Here is a 22,705-nt window from a genome sequence, read left to right on the forward strand (position 1 = left end):
TACTTGCTTTGATACACTTCTGAGTTTGCATTCATTGCTCGCAATAATTCCTCTGATTGGGGTTCTTAACTAAAATTGGAACTAATCTCTATTGGCCACCTCGACGCTTTTTTATCGCTGGACCCAGTTACAAGAGATCTTTATCACTGAATGCCCATCTACAGTATGTTGTCTCAGACTTGTATTTTTCATTTTGTATCTTTTTTTCTACTTAAAAAGTAAATATTTTATTTATTTTTCTGAGGTTGGGATGGCTATACTAATCTATTTGTAATATATCATTAAATAAAAAATGTCAATCTTGTTATGATATAACTTCGTCATATTGCATTGAATTAGATTTTTCGTGACTCTTCTGTATTACTTTTATTAACAGTGATTTAATTTTTATTTATGATATTAAAATTATTTGGTAAATTTATTTATGTATTATATATATTTGACAGATTATTATTTAGTTAATTTTTCTATACTGTGCCTATCTCTTTTTGTGAGTAGTATCACTCAAAAACAATCAAATTTTGATTTGATTTGAAGTTGTGCGGCTCTAAGGAGAAAGTGTTCACGCTCATGTTTTATTTTTTTAAAACTTATTTCATATAAAATCGTATCGATCATTATCTTAGACATATTCTGCGCATTTAATGCGTTTAAATGGCAGTTTATACTTTATTTTTGTCAAAAATTGAGGCCTAAAGTTTAAATCTTTACTAAATAGCTGTCAGAAACGAAAGTACTTGCATAAAATTATTTAAAAAAAATTGTCTTTTAAATGTATATTTTAAAACTTTAACAGTTATAGTTTACAGTTTGAATCTGAAGGTTTTGTTTAGCATTATACAGTCTAGTTTTACGGACAAAAACTCTAGATTTTATTGTGGCATCACTCCTGCAAGCAGGATGACCAATTGGTCGATTGCTGGCCCTTTCACGGCTGAACAAACATGCATCGCATCCTGGCACAGGATAGCCTATGTGGGTTCTGTCAAGAAGGTAATATGTAGTACAGCAATACTCGTTTTTAGTTAATGTGAAAAACTGGTTTGGCCCTTTGGAGGGGAAAAATCCACGCCTTTATGCTTAGTCAAGGAACCTCTCACCAGACTCCTTGAGTCTATTTATACAGGATGGCCTGGAGAAGGTGCTGCAACTAGTGGGATCTACTACTTTCTGCTATTTTCATAAAAGTGGCTCTCAATTTAACGGTACGACAAAGTATAATATGTTAGAATTAAGCTTCGATTGAAACTTAGAAAAAATCAATATACAAGTGGTATCTTGAGAATCATTGTAATAAGAAAAATTAGTATTTAATTTTTTTTTTCTTTTTTTTTTTTAAGGAATATTAATCTTTATGATGTAGATACGATACTGAAACCAAGAATCGATAGTTGATCATTTGAAGTAGGGGCCACCACCTGCGTAGGTTAGTGAAGAAAGGTTATATGTAGGTTAACAGAACAGCGGTGTTTCAGTTTCGTTATAGACGCGTTGGTGTTGAGTACCCAGGAATTACTTGACGGGAGTTGCATGTGAGAACCATAATTGTCGTCTATAAAAACGAAAAAAACCAAATCAACTGCTACTTTATTCGATCAAGCCCTTTTCTATTCCAGAAATTCTTTTCTCTTTTTTCCCATTCGTCGTATTTCATGTTTTATTTAAATTTGCGTGTTTTTTACATGTATATCTTTTACTGGATAACATTTGCATTAAATCATGACACATCATGGAATATGCAGAAGAAAATTTTTAAATAAGTTTCTTTTACTATGTAGTTTATTTTTTTTTGGGTGGTTTATATTTGTTTTGCGTTACACTGAATCACCAAGAATAGTTGATGGTACATCTAATAAACAACCAGGTAATCCTCTGTTGACTTCTTTTATGATTTTACATCCATTCTTTCTTATAATACTGTATTTTTTTTATTTTTTAATTTTAACCAGATAATCTTGTTGGTGATATTAATTATGAGATTAATTATGCTTTGGAAGAAGAAATCCAAAAAGATGAAGCTAAAATTTTACCAGGACTTGGTGATTATGGACGAGCTGTTGAACTATCAGGCGAACAGTTAAAAGAAGCAAAAGATATCATGAAAAAAGAGGCCTTTAACTTACTTTTAAGCAATAGAATTGCCTATAACAGAACAATACTTGATGCTAGACATCCTAGGTTTGCAAAAATTTAAATTCTAAATTTGGGTATTTTATTTATTTATTTTTTTTAAACAAAGTTTATTTTAGAATTGATTTATTTTAAATTTGTATTTCTAGATGTTTAAATAAAGAATACGGTACGAATTTACCAACTGCTAGTGTTATTATAATATTTACAAACGAAAGATGGAGTACTTTGATTAGAACCGTATATAGTGTAGTAAATCGTACGCCAGCCAATATTCTGCATGAAATTATTTTAGTTGATGATGCAAGCGATCATGGTTTGTATAAATTTGTGTCGAAATAATTTATTTAAATTTTAAAAAACAAAAAAAAAATTAAATGTCATTCAGTTTTTTGATAGAGCTTGAAAGTGGTTCACCTTCGATTTTCTGGTTGGTTGTACTTATATTTTATTGAAAGTTGCTCTCGTTTTTCAGTTATTAATAATACATACTGTTTAGCAAATTATTTAATTTTAATGATTTGATAATAAATTAATGTTTTAAGTTCATCTTAATTTTTAAAATACAAATAATTGAATTTTGTTAGAAGTTTGGCGGAAATATCTTAGGTCCATAGTGTTTTCTTTACAATTAAATTTATAAATCGTTGTATGTGCGAAGTGCTTAACTATCAATCCCGTTAATTTATAATTTATATTCAGACGAGGTCTGACTGTGGATTCAACGTGATACTTCGATTAGAATTAGTAAAACGGTACACATTTAACTTATTTATGTTCTTTGTTTATTTCGCATATACATGACAAAAAGACGAGTTGTTTTTTATTTGACCGATTCCTCGCCAATCTTGAATCCTTAGTTTGTTTATTCTATTTGGCTAAACGGATGCCCCTCTTATAATTGAAAACAGGATTTTTGGCGATATCTTCTAAAGTAGTTTTATTAGTTTGCACATTTATTATTATCTTCTGCGTCCTTATTTTCGTTGAATGATGTGTTTATAATGGATATTTTAAAACAATTGAAGAGCAATTCTATTCTCTATAAAAATGTCATTTAACACTTCTACCATTCATAATAATAAATTTTCTTCGAGGTAAAAATTCTTATTTAAAGAAAAACTTAGCATTTAGTACTTTAAAAAAGATTTAAGAAAATTACTTTTACCAAAAGTTTTATCTGCCCTCGAATATATTCATTTATATTTATATTTATTTAAACTTAGATGAACTAAAGGAAAAACTTGATTATTATCTGAAAACACGCTTTCCAAAATTTGTTAAACTATATAGACTTACACAAAGAACAGGATTAATTAGAGCAAGGTTGCACGGTGCCAAACAAGCTACCGGAGATGTTCTGATATTTTTGGACGCCCATTGTGAAGTTGGTGCAAAATGGTAAGAAAAATTGTGTATAACTTAAGAAGAGATATTTTGATCGTAATAATTATTTTTTAACCGTTTTTGTTTGATTGATTTTGATTTTCAGGGGAGAACCCTTGGTAGCTAGAATCAAAGAAGATAGAACAAATGTTGTAGTTCCTATTATAGATGTAATTGATGATCTTACTTTCGAGTATCAGCATAATGGAGGCTCATACGATTTTGAAGTGGGCGGATTCACTTGGAGCGGTCATTTTACATGGATTCGAGTTTCTGACGAAGAAAGAGCTAGAAGGAAAACTCCAGAAGCGCCGACAAGGTACTGGAATTTAATGTATTTAACTATATTTGAACATGTACACACATTTTACACATGGTCTTCAGTTTTTATTTGAAACATTTCAGGAAAATTCGGGAAATGGGTGTGGGAAATGCTTTCCACTAAAGGATCAATATGTAGTTTTTAGTCCTACATGTTATATATAACAGAGGATTGATTGTGTTGCAAAAGTTAAAGAGTTTTATGTCTAGAGTTGCTATTTCACTGAATCGGTTATTAGGTAACTATTTTGAGATTATCTCAAAGGTGGCTTCAACGACTTACTTTAAACTTTGTATCCTCTTTGAACTAGTGTTGGCCTACATTTGAGGAATTTTTCCTAGATAATTTAATTAAGAGTAACTCTGAGGTACCAATGTACAACCCTACGTTGTTTTTTATTGTAAAGGGGGTTGAATCCCTAAAATTCTAATCTTTTTGGATGTTATTATCGGAATTATCGCTTTACTGAAATGTATTTTGAACTTTATCATTTTTTTCCCCAAAAATGCCTCGTCAGTGTTCAAAATTTTTTATTTAAATATTTTTTAATAAAAATTCTTTTGGGCTTTTTGAGTTGAAAGTTTTAAATGTGTCTGTCCTAACCTGATTATTATTTTTTCTACACACTTCGCAGATTACAAGTACTAATCATTTTATGAACAAAATCCGTTCTTGTACCATAATGTACCCCAGTTATCCGTCTTGGTACTTTTATAAACTTAGATTAGAAACGTGTACCATCCTTGAACTGATTTATTATTTAATTAGTCTACAGAATCAATTAAATTTTATTTAATAGCATTTTCTCCCTAAGAAGAATTATAACAAAATTTAGAGATTATCAACTCTTCGAAAATTCTTGTTTTAGTTGTGTCTTGTTGTTGTTGCTTCTTCTTTAGTTTTCGCTAGGATCTTTACTTTTTTAGTTTAGGTCTCGAAAAATAGGTGAAAATTCCTCAATTTTTGATCCAGTCAGACTATTTATCATTTATAGTTTTTTTTTTAAGTTGGTAAATTTTACTATTTAATAGATATTTATAACTTAAATATCACAATGAAACCTATAAAATATAAAAATGAAATTCTTTGCTCATAAGCTCCTTTTTAAATAAAAAGTTGGTAGATAAAAAGTGATTGATTCATTTTGAAACAATATTTACTTTGTATTAATTATGAATGAAATGGCTTACTCCATTTGTACATACAGCAGGATAGTGGGGAGTGATATGCTTGTATGTATGCATGTGTATATTTTATTTATCCTACAATTCACGTCGTTGTAAGTTTCCTTTTAACTGAATTTCTGCTAAGCATTTATTGCTTTCAATATTTAAAATAATTAAAACAAGCACCATTGGAATATATACATCTTGCCAACAGAGGAGATAAGTCGATTTATCACATCGCTGTATTGTTAATTGGATACTCGAAATTGAAAAACAAAAACACCCTCGAACTCGTTTGTGGCCTATACTCCGCAATGTTGATGGTTTTCTACTTGCAACAGAAGTTGACCAGTTGGTTGAAAAGTTCGCAAAACAGTTAGTGAAAATCCGAGTAGCATTGTGGGTGGGGCTGAACATCGGTCTCCGACTCATTCAATGGTTTTTATTTTTTCTCACGAGGTCTAAGGGCATCGATCTTATTTCGAGATTTAATTCAACAACAGTTTTGTAACAGATATGAGAATAACCTTTATTACCGTCTTTAACATTTTTTTAATGGTTTCATTTAAAAGTTACTGCAAATCCTCTTTTAGACCTTTGTCAAGGAAAAAACCAGATCGTCGCATACATTTACTTTTTCGGATACTGAAAAAAAAAAACGCTCTTTTTTCATAACCTTCAAAAAAACCGGTAGAACGGTGCATACGTATTGTACCTACAATGCACTCACTGTGAAATTAACCTGATGGCCTTGAATGAATATCTAGAACAGTATGTTTAACACCTAGCAGTTAAACCACAGGCTGACTATTAAATATAAAATGATGGATCAATCACGCAAATTGGGTACCCAACTATTTTTGCCAAAAAAAAATGTAAGGGAGTTTAATTTATGCAGATTAAAAAATATTATAGAATTAACTTTTAAATGTTTATTCTTGTTTTTTAAATTAATATTTTCGTAATTAGTTATTATGGAGGTAGTAATTACATTGTTTAAACTAAAAAAAAATTTGTGTCACTGACAAAAATGTGGTTTAATTTTAGTTCACAGAATATATTTTGTTTTCTATTTTGATGTAAGAGCTGTATGTTTTTAGTTTTCTTTATTAAGTTACGAAAGTATTGCTATCAAATTTTATAGTTCATCTTTCCACGGAAAATATTCGTTTCGAAGTCGTCTGAATCCGAAAAAGCGGTTTGTAGAAAATGGAATATTTATCTTGTATTTTATGTGCTAAATAGATTAAAAACGAAAAGTGGTTGGTAGCTGATTCATTGTATCGTATCTTGGTGTGCCCTCAAACGAAAGTACCCTCTTTTTAAAATAGATTTTACATTTTATGATATTCTCGAAAATAGCCTCATTGATTTTCTTTATACTTTCGAAAAAACATTTTTGCTCATATTGGACTACAAAAATTATTTGAAATATTTTACTAGCAAAAATTCTAATAAGAGTAATTACTGGGAGAGGCTTTTCTTTAAAGTGTAATTTTAGTATAATGTACCAAAATGGAGGAGTGTATTTAATGAACGATATCTTAAATTGTATACGATGCTTCTCCGAAAGATTAGAATAGATTCCGCAGGGGTTGCCCAGGAAACCTACGTCACTGCGACGTAAACAGTCTATGTTGAAGCTCCCACTGGTTACAGCTCCCCTCTTCCATCCTTTAATTAGGTATCTGTTGAAAGGCTCCTGGCAAAAGTAAGGAAATACATGATTTTGATTATCTGAAAGTTGGCGAACCCTGAGCCACATTAGCCCGTTCGCGTCTGACCATATTCGTGCAGAGCCAGTTTTCCTCTTGTACAATTAATCGCACCCGTTCTTAGTAAAATAATTTCATAGAACATTTATATGAGTAGCTGGTTTTTCGTTTACCCATGGCAACCTGTGACTTACTGTATACTCTTTCTTTGTGAGTGCACTTAAAAGGTGTATTTTCAGTTCTAAAAAAAAAGGGGTTCAAGTTCCCTGAAAACTGCATAATGCAATCTGCCGCATCAATGCTCTTATATCTCAAATGTCTGGACACCCTTACAAGAAAAGGCCTTATCATGGTAAATATAATAAACATAGTCAGGTTCTTCAAGCAGTTCCCCTGCAGACTGAACACACTTGACATAATCTCTGGTAAGGCCGCCTAATAGTCCGAGAAGATGACAATCCTAGCATTAGTCTATCCATTTATTATCTCCCACTTTATAAAGATATTTAGCGTGTAGCCCTCTCCAGAATGTATGTAGCAGGCTTAAAAAGTTTTTTAAACGTTGGCATTCGACATATATCCGGTCGCGACTCCTTTGCTTGGGTTTGTCAGAGTACTATCCAATAAATAGGTGACAATGACTTTAAGTGTGTTATGGAATTATTAATACACTTAAGAATTGTTGGCAGAACAGTCATATTCTTTCCAAAATTTTTCATGCACTCTTGGAACTTCAAAATACAGATTTTTATGGGTTACATTCAATTTATATTAATAATAAAAATAGATATGATTGCAGCATTTTTGCAGATAGTAAAAAAGAAAAAAACCTCCCAAACCAACAAAAACCAGTAGTTATCCAAAACAATAATCTATTTCCAACCAATTTTTTTTTGTGCTAAAAGTATTATTTTTATTCTATCAAAATACCAGGAATATTGGATAGATATCTCCTTCAGACGTGTAATGGTGGAATCCGTAAAATTCAGATTTCACCGGATATAAGATTACTCATCTGAACATTAGTTATGGTCTGTCCACTTTGGTTATTTCTTTTTATTAGATCTTTAGCCCCGTCCTAACTTTCACACATTGTCTGCTCTTACAAACAACTTCACGCAGCTAACAATAATAATAGAGCTGGTGTGAGATTTGTATTTTATTTAATGATATAGAAACTAGTTCATAACTAATTTTATAAAGTTTCGTGAAGATGTAGATAACATCTGTTTTTTTTTTTTTCTTTTCGTTTCTTTTATCTATTATATAAGAAATTAAAATTATCACAATGCTTCTGTTGATTCAAGTGTATAACAGGACATAATTTTTATGTGTTATACACCGTTTAGAATAGTAATAAATGTTTACTAAAGTAAATTCAGTTTTATTGTCATTTAAATTAAATAGTAACAATAAAAAAAACTGTTGTCGGTTTAATTATCCATGTGCCAATAATTGTTCATTGAATTTTTAATAACCGTTTTAAACAATTAATTCTTCTTTTAAAAAAACTATTTTTTTTTTATCAACTAAGCTTGTTTTGTTTTAAATAAAAATACTGAAGTTTAGAAAAGAGTCGAAGCAGCATAAGAAAAGAAAATACAATTTTTACGATGTTCTAATCTGTTAAAAAAGCTGTGACTTTAAAAAAATATAGGTTACTATTTTAGAAAACTAAATCGAAGAAGTCAAGTGTGCTTTAAATAAATAAATAAAACTGACTCATAAGGAAAAGAGCATTTTTAGCAGTAATATTAACTATAAATTCAAAAGAAAATTATACGCAAAAATCAAGAACACACACAAAAAAAGCGTCCCACTTTTTTTTCTCTGTTGATTTGTGGAACTAAATAGCGTCAAAACAGAGCATTTTAGACAGACACGTTTTTTCAGCCTTAAATGACATGACAGTTTCATAAGGGCAAACGATGTTATATTTTGAGGAACATTTTTAGTTAATACGTTTTAGATACCTTCTTTTTAACTTTCTTCAAACAGTAAAGTATTTCTAGTTATAGTTGTTTAAAATTGATTTTATTAAATACAATGCGCTACGATTGTGAATGAATATTTAATATATATGTAATTAATAAAACCCTCTTTTAAACATACATTTATTATAAAGTCCTTGTTTTAGAATAGAAATAGAAAAGAAATTTATTATTCTGGGACAATTGTCCCCTAAGAATAAATACAGGTACAAATAGACGCCTTATTAGTTTGGCCTGTGATTGAAAGAAAATAAATAAATAAATAAGTATTTACAAAAAGTGTTTTAAATGAATTTATTTTCGGGTGGTTTTGATTTGAGAAGTAAACGCATTATAATTTCAATTATTTTAAAACTGTTCATTTAACTTCGTAAAGTCATAAATCAAAATTAATAATGATTTTACGACTCTGTGAGATTCTCGGATGCAGTAAAGGTGAATACCGGGTACGTTGATATCTGAGGTTGTCGTAATCTGAGGCATGATATCTCGGGTAAGGTTAGGGAAAACTGACCATAGGCTTTCAAACGGAAGTAGTTGCAATAAATTCCTTTTGTAGGGATTTATAATCAATTCCACAATCGTAATTTTTTGGTAGAGCAATCTCTGAACCCACTTCTTTGTGTAGGTCTTATTATTTTAAGCAATAAAAGAGTACAATTATTGCAGCAATTATCTAAATCTAAACTAAAAAACATAGTAACCCGGATATCCTGAGTTCGAATCCAACTGCTGGCCTTTAGATTTTCTCTTCCTAGGAGTTTCATACAGTTTACTGTCCAGTGATGGACACTGATGTCTGAAAGTACAAAACAATGCCCGGTGGCCGTCAATGACCTCAACTATGATAGGATCTTTTTTAAAAGTAGATAATCATGATTACGAGTATTTATCTGATCTCAAGGTGACTGAGTGTTAGGTGCAAATATTTCCCTAGTTGTTAGTTTCACTGGACTTTCACTGGAAGGGAAAGCTATTTATTGTTCCGTATTTTAATTGCTAACTGATTGAAGAAGGAATAAAATTTTTGTTACACCATTTCACATCATTAACCAGGTGTTCAATGGTTACAGCTGATTGTTTGTTCCTTTTAATATAATACTTTTTTTTTTTTTTTTTGTACTTAAGGTGTGTTAAGATCTGAGATTATTGGCGCCCAAAACTTTTTCCAGTGCACTGCCGGCCTCAGGACATTGTTCTCTAGTTACTGACCACATTGTCTGAGCTGTAAGAAGCTCCTAGTCCTAGGTCATTGAAAGAGAAAGAGAAGCTGAATTCGAACCAGGGTTTATTACTATTTATTTTTGTCGTTTAATTTTTATCGCACATTCTCCTTTCTCAGTTTGAGTGTGTAATATTTTGTGTCGCGCGTAAGTAGGTTGATTAGACATAAAAGGAAGGCTATGGTTAGTCTCAGTCTAACATCAGAAACTCTTTTTTCCGTTATTTGTTGCTTTTTTTTTTCAACTTTTCGTCTCTTTTGCATAGTAACTCAAGAGCTTATCTTTTTTGAGGGTGCAGGACTTAATTTTTAGCCAGTTCTGGAAGAATTGCAACCTTAAGCTTTTCTACATAGGAATAATACATTCTTTTTAATACTGATGAGAATATGCACATGTAATAAATACGTCTGTCTGGCTAATATGTTGCAAATTTCTGACATTACTTCTTAAATTAGTAATACGCAACCTTTTCTTTTCTACAGCACAACAAAATTCTTCCCATGCATTTCGCGCCTAAATTTGTATCATCTGTCTGTGAACTCCATCGTTTACCGTGTAAACCCGGCCGTGGATTTTACGGTCTGTATGATCAGACCAGATAGCAGTGTGTACTAGATGACTTAAAGAGTAATGTTCAGAAAATGAGTTTTATTTCATTAATTACTCTGAAGCAATAAAACTTTTACTATTTTCAGTGTCTCGGAGTCGCAACCGCTCAAATGGCACTATATAATTTTTTTTTCAATTTAAAATTACTTGACTAATTGTATTTCTTATTTCCAAGGTCGAACCTTTCCTTATTACTAACCTTTCTTACAATCTGTTTGTTACTGTTATTAATATGGACATTATTACAATAACTTTTTTATTGGTATTATTTACTTATTGTACAAGTTGGGCCACATGAAGAGCGGATTACTTTCGCGTTGTATCTATTATACCTACCTTTGTCGCAAGTCACAATGGTTACCGTTGTTCACCGGTTACAGAGCAGTCTTAAATTATTGTATTATTGTAAGGAAATATTATTCACAATCTTTAATGGAATTTTATTGGAGTAGTATTTAAAATTAAAATTGTGAACCTCAGTGTAGGTACAATATCAAAATGAAATCATTAGAGCCATCTTCGAAATTTATTGTAATAAAAGAGAAGCAATTTTCAGTAAAGATTTTCATTGTTAAGTAACTGGCATGGTGATTCATCTTAAGTTATTAGGAAATAACATTAGTGGGTTAGGATGGGTTAGGAGGCCGGCAGTGCACTGATAAAAAGCTCCGGGCGCCAATAATCTCAGATTTTGATGTGCCTTAAAAAAAAAAAAAGAAGAAGAACTTGAGGAATGAATAATAAAACTGACGTCTGTAAATTGATATTTCCATTGAAGTTATTGTTATTGCTGTTATTGTTAGTTATTGAAGTAATCCGTGACTCAGAGGGATAGAAATTAGTTTGTGATTCCAAAGTTAACATTCAAGATTTCATTGACACCCCCAAAATTCCAATCAGAGATCGATGATTCTTCAAAAGGCTGATACATCATCTCTAGTGATTAACAATACTATTCTTCTTAAAAATTCATCTTACCTAAGACTTATACAAATTAATTTAAAAAGCAATAAGAAATGCTTAACACAAAGGAAAGCAAACCTTTTTTAGATAGTTAATGTGTAGAATGAAGAGTGGTGGCCTGTAAAACCCAGATTCATCTTAATACCGGTAAAAACGTGAAAGCTCTATCGTGTCCTCCCTAAGATTCAATGTTTGTTAATGGAATATAGGCGTCCGTAAAGTTTACATTTACGTAAAGTATAAAATGTAAATGTTTCTCCCCCCCCTAAACGGGTAAGTTAAACCCAAATAGTTATACACATCCAAATAGTTTGGCTGAGATACCTACAGGGTCACTAAATTCCTAAGGCACAGCTTTTTACCTCGTTACTCTTCCATCTACGTATATCTTAGAAAGTTCAATGTATAAAAGTACAAAAATTACTTCGATGGATATGATATTCTTCCATATAATTAGTAAACATGTATAGAAGGAAAGATATGTACCAGGAAAGATTTCTAATTTTCAGCTCTATTATTTCATGGATTCGAAGTTCGTTCAGTAGTTGCTATTAACTATTGTTAATTTTCCAAGTATAAATTTTGATCATATTTTTTTAAGTTCTAAAGAGTGTCAACTAATATAAAAATTAATTGAATACATTGTTTAATTAGTTAAATGAATTCAAAATATTTCAGCAATACCACTTAAATAATAATATTTTGGGCAACCCTGTTTTATAACCTAAAGAAACCTTCCTACATTCTGATTAATAAGGCAATTGGATAGAGCGAACTAGGTGTCGGTAGGCCTGTCATGTAATATTCTGGGCTTAAATAGTTCATACAAAGTTTATACTAGTGTAATAGTAGGACACCAGTCAACAGCAAGGTTGCTTAACATTGCTATTATGGAATTAGTTGCAGGTATGATACAAAAAATGTGTATTTTAAAAAATTTTGAATCGAACTGTCGATGGACAAAATTATTAACTCGAACGTGATAAGTTCTTCTATTAAACGTTGGAAAATCTTCAGTAAATGGTTTTAAGTGATTGAAAAAACTAACTTGTTTGTAATTACTCAGATTAACGGTGTGTGCAAACTATTAACAGATCTTTTTATATACTTGGTCAGAATAATGATGTTAGATAACGGTTTTAGTTTATCATAGGGTAAATACTATCTTCAACATAATTCCTAATTAGTATTGAGGTTCACGATGATCTTTCGAACCGAAAACTTTTCTTTATATTTAAAAATCAAAACCTTGCATGAAAGAAAGGTTAAATTGCTATACATTTCGGTTAATATTTTTATAATCATATTTGCAGGTCCCCAACAATGGCTGGAGGGCTGTTTGCCATTGATAGAAAATATTTTTGGGAGATCGGATCTTATGATGATGGCATGGATATCTGGGGCGGAGAAAACTTAGAAATGTCCTTCAGGGTATGTATTCCTGAATTTAAAAGAATCTTTAGAACTTAAGATTTAGAAAGTTATTTACATTTTATTACCTCGTTGTAATTATTTAATATACGATTGATTTTTAATAAAATTCAACTTAAAATTTAAACATTGAACAGAATTAAATATCATTGCACATAAAAAACATAAAAATTAGTTTTGTGGGAAGAATATTTTATTTTGGTTAGCTTTAATCTTATGTTGCTTCGTTCAACTATGTTTTAGCAATTTCCTTCTTTTGGTTAATATAGTTGTGACTGCACCTAATCTACGCTACAAAGAAACTATGGTTAGAAGGGAGGAAACAAACATGATGAAGCGAATAAAATTGTTAATATCCCCATAGTTTATTTTATTGAGAAAATTCAGTTATTCAATTGTTATAAACAGTTATTGCGTAAACAGTAATAGATCGTACTTAACATTTATTTATTTATTTTTTGTTGGAACCAGTGTAAACATAGTTCTAAGATATCCCAACTGGAATGCTCTTGAGTTAGCTCTTCACTAAATCCCAGAAAGGAGTAGATTTGTTTAAATTAAAATTACTTAGCATGTGCGTTAATATTTAACCTAGCCGATTAGTAGTTTAAAGGCGATTTGGATTTGACTCTAATCACCAAGCAAGATTGCCTATTTTAATTGTCCTTGATTTATTTTATTAGAATATGTACATTTATTGTATAATTGTTTATGAATCAGGTTTGGCAGTGTGGCGGAACTCTTGAAACAATACCCTGTTCCAGGGTTGGACATGTATTTCGTTCATTCCATCCGTATTCATTTCCTGGTGATAAAGATTCTCATGGCATTAATACGGCTCGTACAGTACGAGTATGGATGGACGAGTATCAGCGATTATTCTTTCAAAATCGCCCAGACTTGAAGGTAAATTCTAGTTTTGTTAATTATTAATGTTCAAAGTTTTTTTTTAACCCTAACAAAGTTACAATTTGTTACAATTCAGCATAATGTTCGATTTCACCGACTTTTCTTTATCACATGTTCAGAACAATTAAACATTAGTAAAAATTTATTATTATTAAGAAAAATTGATTATTGAAAAATGCAGCAAAAAACATGAGAGTGGCCTAAAAAGTTTTACATCGTCTGAAATCAATTTTACGATCGCATCTAATTTGATGAATGTAGTACACTCAGGTAGTATGTTTTGAAATAAATCAAAGTAGTGTTCTTTTCTTTCAAATCAAGAAAGTTTTGATGGTTTTTCAAAACCGAAAGTTACACCTCCCTGTGCTATTTGCTTGTAATTTAAAATGTCAGAGGTCCAGTTGTCAAAAAGCAACAATTTTATAGCAATAATTTCTGGTTACACATAAACTCGGCACGAGACTAATCTGGTCTCCACACATTACACTCAATTTTAGACAGCCTATCATATTATCAGAGAGCTGTATCTACTGTCTAACCTACGTGGAAATATCCACCACCTCATTCCTCATTGCTCTAAACTTGATGAGCTCAGAAAAGTGAATCCATTCAATGGTACTTCCTATGTTGGAAATTTCTTCCCTCTTGAAATTAGCAGCGTGGAACTCTTGTTTTTTTCTTTTTTACATATAATGTGGAGGAACTACAGTATACTTAATGCTATTATGCATAATGGTTGGGAATTACTTCCCTCTCCATGTGGAAGCAAACGTAAGTACAATGAAAATGGATTATTTAGCTTTCTTTTTTTGAGGAAAATTCCTAAAAGTAAAAAAATCCATTTAGTAGAGTTGTATTTAGTAAAGTTTCACTTTCAGTTGTTAGAATTTAGAGCTTCAAAAAACATTTAACTTTACTTTGTAATATATAAGACATAAAACCTTAGATTTTAGTAAAATGGTAGTTCTTAACAAAGCTTACTCATCATCTACCTCTGTCAGAAATGCCCTTAATTGAATTGGAAAATTTGACTTGAAGGCGTGAACATTCTTCTTTAGAGAGACCAAATTTGCGAACCATATATCAGGCAGGAAACAATGCATCTCTAATACGAAGATCTTTTCATAGAGGGACAGTATTTCGAAAATGGTTTCTGGTTTCGATGTCGAAAAATTGTATTTGATCGTAATACTTCTCTTATCTACAATCGTAAGAAAAAAAGTATTTACATTTTTTTTTCTTATTCCAGACCGCAGATATTGGTGATATATCCAGCAGATTACAATTGAGAAAATCGTTAAAATGTAAAAGTTTCAAGTGGTACTTAAACAATGTGTATAAAGGTAAATTTATACCAGATGAAAATGTGGAATGTTTTGGAAGGGTGAGTATATTATTTATTTTCCTCAGTTATGTACTGCAGTACGTAGTGGATGTTATTTTAACTCTTTGCGGCTAGGTGGGTTAAAAACTGTCCCACCTTTTGCTTAGCTTTTGCTGCATGGTGGGATACATTTTAATCCACCTCGAAAAGTTGAAGTTATTCATACATACTGCTTAATATGTTATTTAAAGTTTTCCATTCAGTTGGCAGTGCTATGCACCAACGGTAAATGCGAAAATAAGTGAAATCATTTTTATATTTATTATAAACTTGACCGATAGTAAAAAATGGTGGCACCGCATGCTGTTCTAATATTTGGATGCAGCTGTTAATTCATATATTGTTTATAAAAAATTGGGTCAAAACATGGAACTTAAACATTTCAAGGAACAGTGCGCTGAAGGACAGTGCTGCACTGTCTGCAAAGTTCCGCTTTGTTTTGGTAAAAAGTTGTGTTTGAATGAACATCATATAAAGCATTAGTTGCATAGTGGTATTATACAATACCAGTGTCCCACACTAAAAAAGGACTATTGAAATGGTATTAATTTTTTCTTTTCTTTTTTTCTTATTTCGAGAGTAATGGCTATTTGAGAGGGATGATTACATATGGAAAATAATGGAAATGAATGTTTATTGCCATTTTTTTTATAATAAAAGAAATTCTGTGCAACTAGGGCTTTTATTTTCTTTAAAATCGTGCGCCCCAAAGAGTTGAAGAAAAGTTCAAGGTATAGGAAAAAAAAGACCCAAAGTCACTGTGACCTAGACGGGTCTGTTGAAATACTTCTGGATTACTAAATTTAACCACTAGTTCGGAACACAAACGCCAGACCAAGGGGATCCCGACAGTTCTGTTCTGTACCATACGCATTCTTCCATTAAAAATGTAGGAATTAATTTTAGATATTCCAATAAGTTGATGAAATATAATAGAATGAGTGTACTGAAATCTTTTTAACCAATAATGTCCAGCGGGGAGACAGTGCATTTGGAAAAAGGTCCAGGTGTTCCATAACCTCAGATGATAAATTTAAATAAACTTGTAAATTATCCAGAAGTTAATTTTAGGATATTACCGAGGTATTAAATTTGATTTTAGGTTTTATCCTTAGGAGGTACGAATTGTCTTGACAATTTACAACACAATGAAGACGAGAAATACAATTTAGGATTGTACCCATGCCATCCTACCATATATGCCAGTCAAGTTAGTTTTTTAAAATGTATTTATATTTAGATTAATTTTTAAAAGAAATAGTTTCTTATTGTTCTATTTTTCTGTTTTAGTTTTTCTCGTTCAGCCTAGCAGGTGAATTAAGACGTGAATTTTCATGTGCTGAAGTAAATCTGAAAACACGTGAAGTTGTAATGAATAAATGTAATAGTTCAGCATGGCAAAACTGGAAACGGAGAAAAGTGAGTAACTTTTTTAAATTTTCTGTTTTTTTGTTGTTTTTTTTTTACTGGTGAATGAGTTTCTTGCTCTTAATGAAGGTAGTGTGTAAACATTAAAATATCTCAAGTAAGTAGTGATTAGAGTCGAAACAGCTGTGTTTAGAGAATTAGAGAAGGATTCTGTTTTATTTTGGTGTAGAATTTGTAGTAGTAAACTATTTACTTAGTTAATGTATTTTTTAAATATAAAAATCGAATCATTTCTTAGTCTCATGACTTTTTCCTTTCTCTTGTACGGAGAGTAATTTGCAGAAGTAATACTTTTTGTTTTATTTAGCCTCATTTCTTCAACTTGAAGTTGCAGATTTATATTATTATTATTATCATTATTTAATATGATTGTTAAATTAGCTCTATATCATTTTTTTGAGCTTTCAGTCTTTGTTTTCTAATAACTGTAGCCATGAATCGGAGAGAGTAATCAGTTAGAACAGATATATGATATTAACGATCAACGATTTTCAGTTAGAATCAATGAACTTTAATTTTGTATTTTAAAGCAAATTCTTTTTTATTATTTTTATACGCCTGACCATCATCTGTTCAGGCGTTTACTAAGAGTTCTTTGCTACGAAAGATTTCAATGTTGTGTTTACACAGTTTTCCTATGGTTTACCTCCCATTTATTTTGTAGAACACCTAAAAAAAATTGAAATTAAACCTACCAACGTCTACTCGTATGACCAACTTTATCCTAACTTTGGTAAACTAACTGCTGAGACACTGCATTTGTTTTTTTTTTGTTTTTCTTTTTTAATAGAAATAAAGTGATTTACTTATTTTATTAAATAAATAATCTGTGCTTTGAGAAAAATCATGTAAATGTTTTTGATAGATTTTTTTTATAGTTTTTTGGTTAAATGATCTCTAATATTGTGGACATACACTAATGTTACTGTTGGTTGATGTTGTGTTATGAAGTGATGATTTGTAAGAGGGATATTCTCTGTTTGGATTCCAAGCTTGTAGCTTGTTTTTAATGTTTTAGAAAAAATGTAATTAGTGTAGAATATGAAATGAGTTAAAGGAAAACTAAAAAAACAAAACGGTTGTTGTCTTTGTGCTGTTGTAGAGTGAACATCTATTTTTGTGCTGTCTGTTTTTTTGTTACAAAAACATAGTTCTAAGAGGTTTTAAACCGTGATTTTTGACGTGAGTGTAGGATTCTATAAGAAGTTTAATATAGCAGAAAACTGCAAAATTCTACCGAAGGGATTTTTAGTTATTTAAAGATAAAGATTTGTTAATTATTAATAGTAAAGAGAATTTCGCCAGTTCAGTGCTTGTTTTTGTGAGTGGTGGGGATATAGTTTTATGTTGTTATCTCATCCCTTCTCTTTCTTGGACCGAATTATTTACCTGTTGATCAGCTTTGTTGATACCACCAGTATTTCTTACAAACATCTTTAGAACTTTGGTAAAGATTTATTCCAATCTTTTATGAAACTTGTTTATTACTTTACAATTACCTTGTTGGTAAACAAGACATTTGGCTCTATTTATTTTAAATTATTTTTCTAAGCTGGCAGCAGGCTTATTAAATAGCTTTTTATCTGCTTATTGACAATTTAAATCTTTGTGAATTCAAATTTCTCAAATTATATACGCGCAATATTTCTAATACATTTAATGAGTCAGGAAAGTATTGACAAATACTTAACGCCAAAAAGTAAATTAAATAAGCGAAGGCGCACTCAGAGTTCTCCTGAAGTAGATAAAATCTGTCAAGTAGATTGCAAGATGGGTGAAGCAAGTCTTAGTCTGCAAACATCCTGGATGAATGAGATGAAAATAATGTTAAAGAGTATGAGTGAGCAGATGTCACAGCTTGCAACTAAGGAAGATCTCATCAAGATTGATGAGAAAATTAATTATGCAATTACTGGATTTGAAAAGGTTAAAGAAGAGCTGGTTGTGATCAAAGCGGAGAATAAGCAGCTGAAGGAGAAAATAGCGGACTTAGAAAATAAATCTAAAAGAAAGAATCTCATATTCAGGGGTATACCAGAGAGCACAGACTACGGGAAAGTGGTTCAGGAATTGTGCGGAAGCTTGCTGGGGCTTACGAGTGAAGTTAATATAGTTCAGGCGTTTCCTATAGGCCGCTCAACCACCGGAAGAAGAGTAGTTCTAGCTGAGTTCGCCAGTTACAAGGACGTTCTTCTTATAATGTCCAGTATGCATAAAGCTAAAAATACGGGCATTTTGATACATCAAGATTTGTCGTATGTGACACGAATTAAAAGAAATAAACTGCTGTATTGGAGAAGAAGAATCATGCAAATTATACCTGGAGCCAGGTTACGTTTACGTACAGATGTACTAATATTAACTGTTAACAATCGAACTGTTAAGTTCAAGTGGGATGACGAGGATGGTCTCATAACAGAAGAAAGAGGAAATGGTCTTGCATCGCTGACTGAGATAACAGGTGTTGACTTTCTTAATCTTCCTAATGAAGCAGGTAATGGCGGAAGTGTTTCTGGTGTGACAACTAAAGGTACTCCACATTTAAAATGACAGCAACTAGGCGAGGCCCTATTTTATTTTATCTACATCATCACGGTCACGGCGTCGGATGAAATTTGCGTTAAGTATTTAGCCAATTGTAAATAATTTTTTATTAATTAAGGTTTTGTCGTATAATATTAAAGGATTAAGTAACAAGCAAAATAATACTGATTTTTTTGAGTTTATAACTAGTTTTGATAGATTTCTATTAAGTGAAACTTCTGTTTTGAAAAAGGACATAGCTAAGTTTGAGCACTTATTTAATGGTGTTGTTTTGTATTGGGATGTGGCTATAAAACAGTCTGAATTTTAATGGGTTTTAGGAGTGATTTGTCTGAAAAAGTTGTTTGTGAATATTGAGTCTTATTAAAGGTAAATGTGGGCACTCAACTGTTTTACCTTCTGTCTGTATATATAAATTGTAGTTTTTGGGAGAAAAATTTTAATGATATTTGTAATTTTTGTATTGAGAATAGAATGAATGATTGTTTACTTATTGGGGATTGTAATGCCAGACTGTCTGATTTACAAATATTACCTGATGACATTCAGACTAAAAATATACATGCTGTAAGGAAATCTAAAGACAAGATATTGAATAGAGAAGGAAATAAACTGTTAGGGATGTGTGAAGATAACGATTTATGCGTATTGAACGGAAGAACAGCTGATGATTGTGAAGGCGAGTATACGTACGTATGTCAGTACACGGGGCAGTTCACTCATAGATTGTTGTTGTGTGCCTTATCCACTTCTCAACTATGTTAATAGTTTCAAAAAAAAAAAAAAAAAAAATTCTCTCAAATTTACTCAGATCACATGCCTATTGAATTGTGTTTAAAATTAGATTTTTGTTTTCGTAATCAATAAATTCAGAAAGAATTACTATTATAAATAATTATAAAACTATTATAAAAATACTATTATTTACTGTTTGTTTTGTAACGTAAAAATTGAAATTTAATTTGTTTATTTTTGTACAATTACTCATTATTTTTCTTTTTGTATTAAATGTGGCAACTCGCCTGACGGTCTATGACCAAGGCTATACATTTTGTTAAATTTCCAATGTAAATCAATAACTAAATAAAAAAAAATGTTTAATAATAAAAAAACAAAACACAAATTAATACTTTAAATATCTAAGGATTGAAATAAACACCAATCTATCATAAGTATAGTTAATTCACATAAGAAATAAGATTCTAACGCCAACACAAGGCCCAACACACATCACACACAGTAATGGAATGGAAAAAGGAATGTCCCTTGCTACCTGCAACTTTATTGCCATCCCCTAGCGGTCATCCCTTCTCAGATACCCTCAACCGGGCGGCCACTCACATTCCAAACATTCGAATTTCCCTACAATAGTAAATTATTAGTAGACCCTCATTTAGTAGTTGACTTTAGGCCGAGCCTGGAAAAAAAAAAATAATAGGTGATTGCTTTCCTTTTTATTATTGACTTTTGTCTTTTATTTTTCAGAATGGACAGATAGTTTATTCAAGAACTGGTGAATGCCTGGATGCAGCTGGAGTTCAGGTAAAGGGCACACTACGAGTAACCCTCTGTGATAATAATCGACCATCTCAAATTTGGCTTTGGGACAATTATTTATAAAAATTTATAAATATATATATTCATATCTATATATTTCTAAATAGTAGAGGTAAAAAAAATTAATAATAAATTTAAAAATATTATAAGAAAGTAAATAATGTATTTTTTAATGCAGAGCAAATTTATTTTAAATGTACCTTTAGGATGTAAGTACTAAATTTGCCCTTATATATTCAAAATTATCAATGAAATCGTGCTTCCATTTTCACTTAGTAAAATAATAAATACATTATTGCGAATTATTTGAAAATAATTTTTAAAAATAAAAATTTGACAAAATTAAAAAAAAAATAATTTAAGCTTAAGTTTAAGTTGTCAAATTTTATTATGTGGACCAAATTTTTTTATATATTTTTTTTTATCTAGTCGAATTTCGTAGCAATCCTTTAATATAAATTTATTAAAAATTGTATAGATATTTGTTTTTAAAATTTGGTATTTAAAAAATGAAATAAATTCAAATGTAGTACTTAATAAACGAAAAATTAAACTTACGCATGTCAAAAGGTTTACATCAAACTGATGTTAAAAACAGTGTAATGACTCTCTCGTCTTTATGATTTATGATGGATTTTCGTTATTTTAGTTTTTAACGGAAATCCACATTTAAGAACTGTTGAATCCGAAACAGTATTTTGTAAAGAATATGTGTGCGTATATCACACGAGCTGGTTTGGTAGATTCTCGGATAGCCTGAATGCTATTTTAGTAAAGCAAGAGATCCTTTCTATCTATAAACTATTATGAAAGGAATAAATGTGATTGTAAAGTTCCTAGTTTGAGAAATTTACTCAACAGGAAGTAATATTTTATCCATTATGTGTGGGTCACCAACCAGTTGATTTCCATTATTATTATTACAATCATTTTATGGGTTTCTGGATCAGATGTCCGATATGTTAAGACGTGTAAATGAAGAAAACTAAGGTTTTTAAAAACTTTTTCATCTCTGAAATATTTTAAATCATTTCATGAATGATTATTCTACATGAATTCTACGTTAGTTCGTACTCAATTGTGCCCCAATGAACCATCACATTTCTTTTTCTGAAACTAGTTAATTCTCCTCACATTGTTAACACTTTTTTTCTTTTTTCTAAATAGCGCTTATTTACATGTATGTATGATGTGATGGGTAATAATCTTTCCAATTACATGTACAGAACATTTTTTGTGATAAATTTGGCTATATTATAGCTATTTTCTGTATTACAAATAAACCTAAAATCTTATCTACAATATCACTCAGTATTCACAAAACATTTTCCTTTATAACAACGCATTTATATAAATAAAATTTATGAAACATTATATAATCTATAGGAAATTATCGTACATAATAAGCAGTGTACAACGTTGCTAATTATTTATACTCATGTAACTGACTTGGTCAACAAAAACCTTTTGCACTGTTTGCCATGAAATTGTCAAAAAATTACAATAAAACAGGAATTTATGCAAAAGTTATTCTAATGTAGATGCAAACAAAAACCTTTCCATCATAATCAAGTTTTATTACTCTGCAGCATTAGTATTGAAATTTTAACCACTTTCAAGTATTAAACTGGAGACGGAAACATGAGTAAAGTCGAAATGTCTACACCAAACTGATCAGTCTACCTCTGATGACGGATGAGAGATCCAGGAACCGGTCAGGGATCAGTGCTATGGCGGATAAAAACAGCCATACTATTTATTTCTTTTTCAGGAGTTACTATTGTTCTTGGCATAATACGTGTTGGAATTCTTTCACCAGTCACCGTAAAAGTTGATCCGTACTCTTTGAAAATTATGATTATTAAAGTCCAGACGTTTCGACCCATTGGTTCATCATCAGTATTTTTCTTTCACCACTGATGCACTCTTTTTGCTTTTAGTTTCATT

The 22,705-nt window shown here is 30.8% G+C and overlaps 1 protein-coding gene across 1 annotated transcript; it reads left to right on the forward strand.

Annotated features, from left to right (window-relative positions):
- Positions 1-779: 779 nt before the first annotated feature.
- LOC141457916 (polypeptide N-acetylgalactosaminyltransferase 1-like) lies at positions 780-22,288 on the forward strand. Its single transcript, XM_074135314.1, has 11 exons — positions 780-1,864; positions 1,950-2,178; positions 2,280-2,446; positions 3,357-3,531; positions 3,623-3,835; positions 12,819-12,936; positions 13,657-13,842; positions 15,095-15,229; positions 16,332-16,439; positions 16,520-16,648; positions 20,687-22,288. The coding sequence occupies exons 1-11, from the start codon at positions 1,720-1,722 to the stop codon at positions 20,819-20,821; spliced, it is 1,740 nt and encodes a 579-aa protein (XP_073991415.1). The 5' UTR covers positions 780-1,719; the 3' UTR covers positions 20,822-22,288.
- Positions 22,289-22,705: the final 417 nt, after the last annotated feature.

This window comes from Rhodnius prolixus, unplaced genomic scaffold (genome assembly GCF_049639745.1).
Source record: "Rhodnius prolixus isolate KJV_2025 unplaced genomic scaffold, Rpr scaffold_5, whole genome shotgun sequence".
Classification (NCBI taxonomy): Eukaryota; Metazoa; Arthropoda; class Insecta; order Hemiptera; family Reduviidae; genus Rhodnius; species Rhodnius prolixus.